A 10,922-nucleotide genomic window follows, 5' to 3' on the forward strand; every position below is an offset into this window, starting at 1 on the left:
ATAGCTAAAGCGCTCTCGAGACCTGTAGCTGAACCACAGAAATTGGTCCTCTCTCTACTCCATGCAGAGTATTGATGACGAACGATATGGGCTTCATGAGAGCTATATATATATATATATATATATATATATATATATATATATATAGTTTTTGATATCCTAACCTATCAAGGTTCTCAATCGAACTAGGACTCTTAAATTTTTTCATCTCCAAGTGACTGGACCGCACGACTTAACTAAATAGGCCAACTTCATGTAGAATCCAGATTTATTAAACAAATCCAGATTTATTAAACAAAACACAAAGCTACAACTAATAGATAAATGGTTATTTAGGCCACACAGAAATAAATTCTAAAACATCCTGCTACTAGTAACAGGAATAAATTATATAACCAAATTCCATTTAAAGATGCATGTCACCACTCTATCAATGAAGAAGATACATGTGAAACCTCAACGAATATTGAAGAACCCAAATTTGAATAGGCAGAACAACAGACGCCACACTGGCTGTATAAGAATTCAAGAACCCCACCTCGACTATACAAATAAGTTGCCAAGAAAAAACGAACCAGTAGCTGTGAGGTTTCTTGTGCGCTTTTATTGAGAAACGGCATAATGCAGGTTTAATTTAAACGGAGAAACTAATTAGATACCACGTAAGGATCAAAGTCATTGCCTGAACAATATCAGTGTGTTACGAAAAGCTGTAAGACCAAAACCCATCTAAAACAGGGTAGACACAAGTGGTCCAGATTCCCGAGTCTAATGCAATACTAAATATGAAGATATAGAATGTCCCGATGTCCAAATATGATAAGAGAGCATTCAAGTAACAAGTTTACCTTTTGTGGTCCTACTACAGAGGAAATTAAGTGTAGAACTAGCAGGCTCGAAGAAATACAAACAGAAACCGAAAGGCTTATAGCTATACATACATAACACATATGAACCCAAAAAGAAGAGGGCATGGAACACACCAAATTCCAGTTATCAAACCAGCTAGGGATGACAGCAGAACTTTACACCACAAAACAAACAATAATGACAAAAGTGCACAAATATCTTGGCATTTACATCTTGTGCAAAGCTATATTTGAATTCTCATTCTTCCATCACCGTCTCCATTCTACTCTAATTGCCCTTTCTGTAGTTATCAACAATGTAAAAATAAGGAAATTGCAGGAAATTATAAACAAACTTTACAACCATAAGATCTAACAATGCTGTTGTCATTTTCAGAAAGAATCTAGAAAGAAATATAGATATCTTTCCCAATGGAAAATAATGACGTTACAAATTGTGAGGGACATTAGCTTATAATACGCCCTACAGATGAATGAAGTTCTCTATAATGGTTATCTTCTTCTACCCTTTTCATGTAGTCCTCTTGTGAGTCTAGGGAATCTTGGTTATCTTCTTCTACCCTTTTCATGTAGTCCTCTTGTGAGTCTAGGGAATCTTCCTGTTTGTTTTCTAGTCTCTAGCTGCCCTTGCGAACCAGCGGTTCTGGATGTCCTAGCCTCTGTTTTTATTGGAATATTTATCCTGACACTAGATAGAGCTAAAAGATTCCAAGAAAATCAAGAAAATATGCTCCTGCACATCCTTAAAAACTAATGTGATATTGAGATTGATTTATCTGTGCAAGGGGAATTGAGGCCATAGTTTAGACAAGCAAATAATCTGTCTATCACAAACCATCCTCTGCCTACAACCCCTATGAAAAGTAATATGCTCCTTTAGGCAAAGAACCAAGAGAATATAATCTTAATATAATATATTATTGTGCAATTCAGCTTGATCTTCTTGTTAAAAAAAATGCAACATATCACATCTCCCGGCTTACAGAATCAAGGTTAATCAAGCAGAGTTCGCATAAACCTTGATGTCATTACAAAATTATAAGATGAGTCAATGGAGGTCCAGTAACATCAAGAGCTAACAGATTGTATATCTGGTGTTAATGAGAAGTGTGCAATCTTGACAGTCACCAACCATCAAAAGAATTTTAATAAATAAGTTGGAGGAGTGTCATTTATCACCAACCATAATAACATGATGAACTGTGTGGCTTACAATGCAAAATTTATTTTCCTACAAAGAACATGATACTAAAAAACTTCTTTTTGCCATCTGCAAATTCAAAATCCATCTGACAAACTCATTAAAGTGTATAATAATATATTCTTCTGACAGTGATAAAATAAAGGACAAGAATTTCACATTGCAAGCAAGCCTTGTTCCTTCTATTAGGTTCAGCTTTATGAGCTCTTCTTAATGATTCATTTCTATCAAGGGATGAAACTTTTATTAGAACAAGCCATTTCTAAATCTTTAATCAAAACTTCCCCATATGTTTCAAGCATTCACTTTCCTGAACCATACATATATACATGCATCCATCCATGCATGCATGCGTGCATGTATGTATATATATATAACTTCAAAAAGCAGCGGTTCCAATGATCTTTGATGCATATGATCATACTATAAATTATCCCTTCACCCTACTAAAAGATTTTTCCAATGATCTTTGATGCAGTCATCCTATATCCTCACATGACACTTTAAATATAAAGATTGGTCTTGCACTCAGACACGGCTTCCAAGAAATTCTAGATATTAAAAGGATCCAACACTTAGACAAACACTTGCACTGACACACAATATAATATAGATTTAAATATGCATATTATTGTACCAATCAAATATATCTAGCATTACCATATAACTCATTCCCTAAACATATTTATAATCCTCTTGGTTCACAACTAAATCTTAGATTGGACATTTAAATAAATTTCCTGCGGCAACTTTATGACAAGTAAAAATTCTACAAAAGTAGCCTGCTGAAAAAGACCGGAAGTCAAATTTATAAAGATCACATGATTGACAAACAAGATAGAGGGCTGTTAATTTCTAGATTATGCATTGACAACAGATGAATCAACAAAAAGAAATAAACAGGAAAACCAAGAAGCATGAACAATTCCAAGAATTAACAGGTTAACTAGAAAAAAAGAAAAGGAAAAAAGGAATGTTCAAGTTCATACCGTGTCCGTCGCTAGATGAAAAGAAACTTCTATTGCCCCCTTTGCCATTAGCTGGAAATAGTCTTTGCGTCCGTGGTGAGCTCAACTTGCCATTGGTAGAAGATGGCAGAGAATGACGACGAGTGATGTCATTTTTGTCAACTGAATCTGTGCCGAACCTTGGTGAAATCTGTCCCCGGAATTTTGCCTTCGAAGATTGAGTAGTTGCCATATAGCTTGGCAAGACTGGAGTGTTCTGTAAACCATTTTCCGCATATTCTGATCTTGCTGAGAAAGAAGACCTTCTCTTCTTGGTTTTCTGGCTCTCGAGGAAAGGTTGTTCTGCCATGGAGATTAACTCCCCATTCACCCCCAAAGCCTTCTCTTCATTGTCAATGCTCTGCAATTGATGTGATTCAGTTGCAGAAGAGTCATCAGGCAATGCATCCGCAGGTCCCTCCATTACTGCAGATTTCGAAACAGTTTCCACCCCAGGCTTGGTTTCAGGAGTTGGAATAACTCCTTTCTTTATCTTCTCAGCACAATTCTCAGGGCCTTGGTCTGGAGCATCAGAAGGGGAGCTTGAGACCTTTCTCGCATTCCCAATTGGTTTCTCAGTTTCAACCTCTAGATGGTCAGAAGCCTCGGTCATGGAATTAGATACCTTTCTTAGATTACGCTTGACCTTTTCAATCTCAGTCTGTGGATGTTCCTGTACTGAATCAGCAGGAGAGCCAGAGACTTTTCTCAGGTTGCATTTTGTTTTCTCAGCTTCAGATGTTACATTGGTTTGAGCGGGGTCAACATTCATGGCTGAGTTCCTACGAACACTGCGCTTTGATCTGCCTGATTCAGTTTCCATAGCATAACTGCACCTTCTTGTACGAGATTTCGAATCAGTAGCCTTTTTTGGCCGTTCAAGCAGCTTCCAGAAATGAGTGGATGTCCATCTCTCCAACCAGCTGAAGATTGAATTGGGGTCCCCTTGATCATACTGTATTCGTAGAGGCTTTGCAATATGCGATGAAGAAAGAAGCTAAAGGAGATGAAAGAAGAGTAAGAAGAGGCAAAAAAGAAACTATCTAAAGAAATGACTAAAATGTCAGTTCAACAAAAAGGAGTATTAAAACATCCTGGACCATCCTTCACAAATTTATTTCATATAGCATAATCATAAAGTGTCAAACTCAAGGAAAACAAAAGAACATTGAATTAAGAGAATTGCCATTGCCTAGTTATACAGAGTTTTGTTCTGGTATATGATGGATTCCAATACTGAAATGGACAGAGTGACAAAACTGAACCTGCCTTGCAAAAAAATGCATTTGTCAACAGTTTCTCCTTCCAAGAATCCAAGAGTTTAGCATCCTGAAAAGAAATGTAGAAAGTGTTCCTAAGGAAAATGAAATGATGAAGTAACTAGACTATATCAATCACTTTGTATAAGGCAAAAAGTCCTTAGATATGGTTGAAAAATTTATGTTCCAAGAAAGACAGATACATAAACACATTCTGATTAAAGAAAAAGAAAAAACCAGAAGTTAATTATGGCTCAAAAGTTACAAAATGAAGTTTTTAGAAACAGAATCCAGAATATTGAAACCCAGAGGGTAGAACACAATTAGAATGGATCAAGTTCCCAAAGAGAACGAATTTGTCAATAATAAATAGCGGAGAAAATACAAACATGCCTACCCACAATAAAGAAAAGGAAAAAAGAAAACAACAGGGTGCACTTGGATGTGGTGTACCTTAAATAGAAGCATAATAAAAGAAGGAAAAAAACCAAAATCTAAAATTAAATTTCAGCATAAAATGTTATCCAGTAGCTTATTGCTGATAATATAATATATGGATCTTCACTGCACCCTGTATTTGAATGACACCTAAATCAGTCTATAACATGTAACTCTGATGACTGCTGAACTCCACCAAAAACCTGGTCTATGGCCAAAAAGGACTATCAAACAGTAAAATACTGGTCCAACTCGAAACCTTATTTTCAGTTCCAACATAAACCAATAGACCTAAGATAACAGATAGCCACGCATGCAGATAACCTTGGCAGCTAGCTGTCATGCATTACAAGAAAATTACAGAAAGATCGACAACCATCTAAGTTATGACCATTTTCATTAACTTCATTACTTAAAAGACACAAAAATTGGAGGTCCAACACCATAAACCCTTCTGAGTACGTTTTGGTGATCCTTCTTGTATTTACACTCCCTCTAGATCTACACGTGCTCATATGTTCACCTCCCGTCCAATTAAGCAAACACAATAAATCATTTGCCTCCTTCCATTCTCAATATCAAAACAGTTTTTGGAAATAAAAATGATGGTTTCTTTCTTCTACACCAAATACCCTTTAGTTCCTTCCTATATGAGATCCAGCATCTCGTTGTTCGCTTTTTGGTTACCAAATTCAGATATGACCCACTAGTTTGACTGATTCTAGAATTAAAGGACCCATGTCGTCCTTACTTTCTGTGTATGACACTGTCAAAATTAACAAGCAATGGAACAAAACAAAGAATAGATTATAAAGAAAAAGTCAAGTCAAGCCGTGGGTACTGATAGAACAAGGTTTGATACTAGCCCAATGATTCAAGGTCCTGTTAGTTCGACTTGTTGCCGCAAAAAAGCAGCAGGAACTCTGAATATTTCCCTTTACTTTCTGCTACTTTTATGTAGCATGTGTAATCAAAATGAACAAGCAGGAAGTTTCAATAACAGAGAAGAAATGCAAGGGCAAGATCAAGCAATGCCCACCAAAAAAATTTATACTTTGACTAACCCCCCCAGATTAGGGTAGTTACCGTAGTGTTTCCTTGAGCAAGCTTTGTATGTATTTTAAATCCAACACTAGAACACCTAACTCTTCGGCCACGAACCACTGCTTGTAACTTTACAATACCGTGCAAAGCACGTAGGGTTGCAACAGCTTGTCTCCTTACCAGATGCCCACGAATTAGGGCCTGGAGCCTAATAATACCTTTTAGTGCATGAAATGCCCGGCGTGCCTGCGAAAAAGGAACACTGGCATCAGCACAGAATAACCAGTATACAGAATGCACAGTCAATGTGGAAGTGAACCTAGTTCAAGAAAGCTCAAAGAAATACCTGCATCCACAGGCACAATTATCATACCATCACTCAAGCCAATTCTACCAAGCCAACTATTGGTTCACTTATCCCACAGTTTATATATAGATGGATAGAAGAGTGACTGATGCAGAATATAATTGTCACCTCAGATAGAAATCAATATTGTTACAGTTGACATACGAATGCAACTAAGTGAGAGAGATAAAGAATAGGGTAAGAAACCTAGTAATGTATAGTATTGGAGACAGTTACAGATCATAAAATTGCAGATCTTATTATGCAAAACAGATTTTCAAGCAGTGTGACAAAATGAAAACCTACAAAATGCACACTATATTTCCAACAGCAAAAACAGTTCCAGCCAGAAAAATACCAGATAACCCCGAAAAGCTGCCTGTGCCTTTATAGCTGCTTGCTCTTCTCTGAACTTTTCAGGATCATTCGATGCCTCATATCCAGCAGATTCCTGTTTCTCTTCATCCTGATTTGTGGCAGAAAGCACTACTCCATCACCAACTAAATTCGAAGGTGTTCCCCTTTCTAAAATTGGGATAATTTCATTATTGCCGGTGCTGACAAGTACTGGTTCAGAAATTACTGGAGAATTAGCAGCCAATGCAGGAGGTGCTTTTCCTTCAATATAACCTTTATCAGTTTCACATTTCTGCAATTGAAATATGAAAGATGAATAGGTCTCCCACGCTTAATGTATAAGGTTGCCATGGAGTACCCTCACGATAATGTAGCTTTTACACTATTCAAAGAGCAAAAGAAACTGTAACTGATATGCAAGACAGTCTACACTAAGCCGAAAAAAGACAGAATATAGCAGTTAATTTATACATGTGTAACTTACATGCTTCTGACACGCCATTGAGATTTGAAGAAACAAAAAGAGATAAGTTCTTTAACATATCAGTCCCTTAGGTTACAAGTCCTGGATTATAAGACTTGTTGCTCAGCATAAAGTTTCAACCATGTTCATATATCAGAAAAATTTCTAAAAAGAAGAATATTTTTCTTTCTGCCGAGTGATAAAATGTTCTGCAAAACAGGACAGCTAATGTTGTATTTGTTTCTCTTCTTCATTTAACATATCTATTAAATGATCACAAGTTCACTGACCAAGCCTTACTTTGCATGTAAAGTTGCAAACAGAGAAAATCAGAGTAACTTCCCTGACACAATGTAGGTAATCATTTTTATCGCATTTTTCTACTTTTGCTTCCTTTCATCTTCTTTTTCTTTTTAACTGAGAAGTTTTTTAATCTTCCTGCACATCACTTCGAAATGTGGAAGTATGCAAGTTCTCAATATGTTTATATGCAAGTTCTGGTTGTGATTGACTGAACGAATGTTTTCAATTTTGCTTTTTTCATCACAGATGTTCCCAAACTTAAAATCAACTAAGAAGTTTTTGTTTTTAATTTCCAAGCGCAACTCATTCAAGAAAAATGGCAAAAATAATTTGTCAATCTTGTAAATAAGTGGTTAAGATTAACTCCATACATGATTAACGTGCCCAGAGCTCCAAGCAGAGCAAGAAAGTTGACTTAGCCAGTTTCACATCTAATTGGACCACGATCTAACATTTGGAATTGTTGAACTGTTAACAAGTACCTAAACAGCGTTAATTAAGACGCTGTTAATTAAACATAAACTACCAAGACATTTTAGGCATGCAATCACTGTTAACTTTCTGGATCCACTTTTTTGTAATACAAAAAACTCAAAAGCATGGCAATGTTCGTACATGTCCCCCTTGTAAAGCTATCCCTTGAAAAGAAGTAATCGGGCATTTGACAAAATAAAAAAGGAAGCATGGATCCAGATGCAGCAGCTACTCCATGCAAATTTGTTTCAATCATCCGCAAATACAACACCAAAGATCTTCTAAATGAAATAAATGAACAGAAGCAGTATGTATAAACAAATGCAGACAAACCCAAAGGCATACCGAAGCATCCCTTCCTTTTGTTGCATGAGATCTAGCCGATTTCTTCCCAAAGAGAAGTGTCTTGATCCATTTCCCAGGTGATTTCCCCATTGGCAAGAATCCAAGATCCCACACTCCAGAATCTTGGATCACAGAACCTACAACAACCCAGATCAGTGCACTGGACTACATCAGCCGGCATGATCTAATACCAATGTCAACACCAATCTGAAGAATTCTAGATCTGTACCACTAAATGCCAGAAGATAATCTAGATAATATGTATATAGCAATTCAATTCCACATTCTGAACACGTCATTAGCTGTAACTATTCACTCGAGATTACAAAACGAAGAATCCAGTGAAGATCTAAATATAAGCGAGATCCGAGCAGCAAATCCACGATACCTTGTAGTTCAGTATGAATTCAAGAAAAACTTCAAAATGAAGGCATTCTCGCATTCCCTCCAAAATCCGCTTACAACATCCAAAACTAAACCCTCCATGAAGAATGTGCAAACTAATAAAGCCTTCACGATACTCATCAAAACCCTAACCTAACCCTAATACCAATACGATGGCATTCAACCAAGAAGCCACTAAACACCAGAAACTTTTCACAGGCGAAAACCATAGCCCCGACAGACCTTTCCCCACAGAAAGAACAAAAAGATTCAGAAAGTTGAGCTCGATTCGGCGAAACCCATCCGAATCCACAGCTCAAACACTCCTAAAACCCGCATCGAAGTGCTAAACTAGCTGCATCCCAAAGCCAATGCACCACCCACAACGACAAAATCGAACCAGAAAGCATCGAAATTCAAACAGATCTGGAGCTTACCGGCGGAACCCAGTCAGACGTAGAAACCCTAGCTCCCTCTACCTCTCCCCCATTCCCTTCCCGAAAAAGGAAAACTAAGAGGACGAACGGGAAGGAGTGAGAGTGAGACTGAGAGTGAGACGAAAGGGTGTTGCTCCAGGCCGGTGATCAGAAACTCGGGTACAAAAAGCCTTTAAGAAAAGAAAAAGAAAAGAAAAGTGTGAAGCAAGAGAAAGAAAAGAAAAGGGAACAGAGAAGAGAGAGAGTGTGTGTGTGCGGGAGAGTTTGGAGACGGAGACACGGAGGGGAAGAAAAGGAAAGGAGCACAAAAGAGAACGCCGCAGCTGTGACGCTGCACGAAACTTTAAAAGTCGGCAAGATTTCCGGTTCATAGGGGGCAGAATAGTAATTCCGTTGATAAAATGCAGCCAGCTCCCTGCATGAATAGGATTTTATCTTGGTTTGGAAACCCTGGGGGTGAGGTTGGGTTTCCTGTCGTCACTGATGGAAAAAGGAATGTAGGTTTCGGAAAAGCATGCAGGACACAGTGTGAGCCCACTCTCTAAGCGAAACGACTTTTGAAACCCAAGTGGGCACCCATTGATATCCTCGATCCCAGTCGGCAGCACTCTTGGCCACAGACTTGGCCTGCCATTCACTTCTCTTTCGAAGAAGGGTTCCGGTGGTCCCCACTTTATGTCTGCTTAGGAGTTTACTAAAATATTTGACCTCACTTGGACGCCTCCAGGTTAGCGGTTAGCTGTCGCCGTCAGTTCCATTCAACTTCGAGAACATTACTTATTGCCGGATTACCCTTTTGGATGGCCGGAACCGGCGAAGACCGGCCCGCTGGAACAGCGGAGGATCGTTAAATATATGTAATGATGTTTACCCAAAAAAATATATTTAATGATGGTGAAAAAGGTAAAGCGATCTCGACCGTTCAACTGATGGACCCCCGATGAATGACCGTTCAGCTACCATGATGGCGGGATATCTTTATCTGTCTAATAGAATTAGTTAGTGCAAATTACAAAATCTCTCCTGAATTTGCAGCGGTTATGCTTATATCTAATAATTTATGAAATCTACACTTATTTAAATTAATGGTGATAGAGAAATTATTTATCTCATATGAATAAGTTAAAATTATCCTTGAGTGAAAAGAAGGATGTGCATTTTTTTAAATGTCATTTAAGATTATTTTGATTATTTTTAAATATTCTAACATGATATTTAAGTTTCATTTAAAATTAACAGTTTAGCATTCTATTAAATTGGGATTAAAATGCTGAATAAAATAAATCGCAAAGAAGTAAACATATGTTTTCTCAAAAATTTTTGTAATTTACTTGATTAGTGAATAATAGGCATATGGCCTATTTAATAGTAGCTGATCTAAAATGGTAGTTCTAGACTTCTGTGATTGAGAATGGAGAATTGGCACGTGCATTATTTTGAGAAAAAAATTAATGTAAACTATGGTTTGCTAGGTAATTTAGAAAATCTTCATATTATTTTTTAGTGAGAGAGTTGTAGAAGGGAGGGAGACTGCCAGGGGCAAGAAATGAATATGTTGGCCAATCATGGCAGGGAGACGACATGATGGGTCATGATGTACCCCATGCTCTCAATTAGTATAGCTCTTCCATGCTATCTTGATCCTTTCCAACAGCTTGAAGGCACGAGCCATTTTATCAAGTTTATATACTATAATTTTGCTTGTCTAAAAAGATTTGATTTTTCAGTATAGGCATACAAAAATATGGTAGAAGTCAATTTATCCCCCCAGTAGATTACTTCTCCCTGTTTGCAAAGTAAGCCTATAGAAAAAAACTCAAAAGCATCCACTCAAGTGTTCGACCCTCCATTTTTATTTTTATTTTTTGGGGAAAGTGTTAGACCCTCCTTTGATTGAGCGATGTTACATATGCATTAGCCTCCAATAAGAATCTTTTCACTTTTACCATACAGACACGGTCAATGCATTGCTTGAAGATTCACCGAGCTATAACT

The 10,922-nt window shown here is 37.4% G+C and overlaps 1 protein-coding gene across 2 annotated transcripts; it reads right to left on the reverse strand.

The window, feature by feature from the left end:
• Positions 1-809: 809 nt before the first annotated feature.
• LOC105052021 (protein IQ-DOMAIN 31) lies at positions 810-9,373 on the reverse strand. 2 transcript variants are annotated; one of them, XM_019845802.3, is made up of 8 exons: positions 8,928-9,373; positions 8,107-8,243; positions 6,748-6,813; positions 6,523-6,630; positions 5,861-6,064; positions 4,347-4,406; positions 3,060-4,074; positions 810-1,150 (listed from the first exon to the last, which is right to left on the reverse strand). In XM_019845802.3, exons 2-8 carry the CDS (start codon positions 8,194-8,196, stop codon positions 1,119-1,121), a joined length of 1,575 nt encoding a protein of 524 aa, XP_019701361.1. In that variant the 5' UTR covers positions 8,197-8,243; positions 8,928-9,373; the 3' UTR covers positions 810-1,118. The 2 variants fall into 2 exon arrangements, with proteins under 2 accessions (XP_019701361.1, XP_010931042.1); XM_010932740.4 differs by having other exon boundaries at positions 6,523-6,813; positions 8,928-9,371.
• Positions 9,374-10,922: the final 1,549 nt, after the last annotated feature.

This window comes from Elaeis guineensis, chromosome 2, assembly GCF_000442705.2.
Source record: "Elaeis guineensis isolate ETL-2024a chromosome 2, EG11, whole genome shotgun sequence".
NCBI classification, from domain to species: Eukaryota; Viridiplantae; Streptophyta; class Magnoliopsida; order Arecales; family Arecaceae; genus Elaeis; species Elaeis guineensis.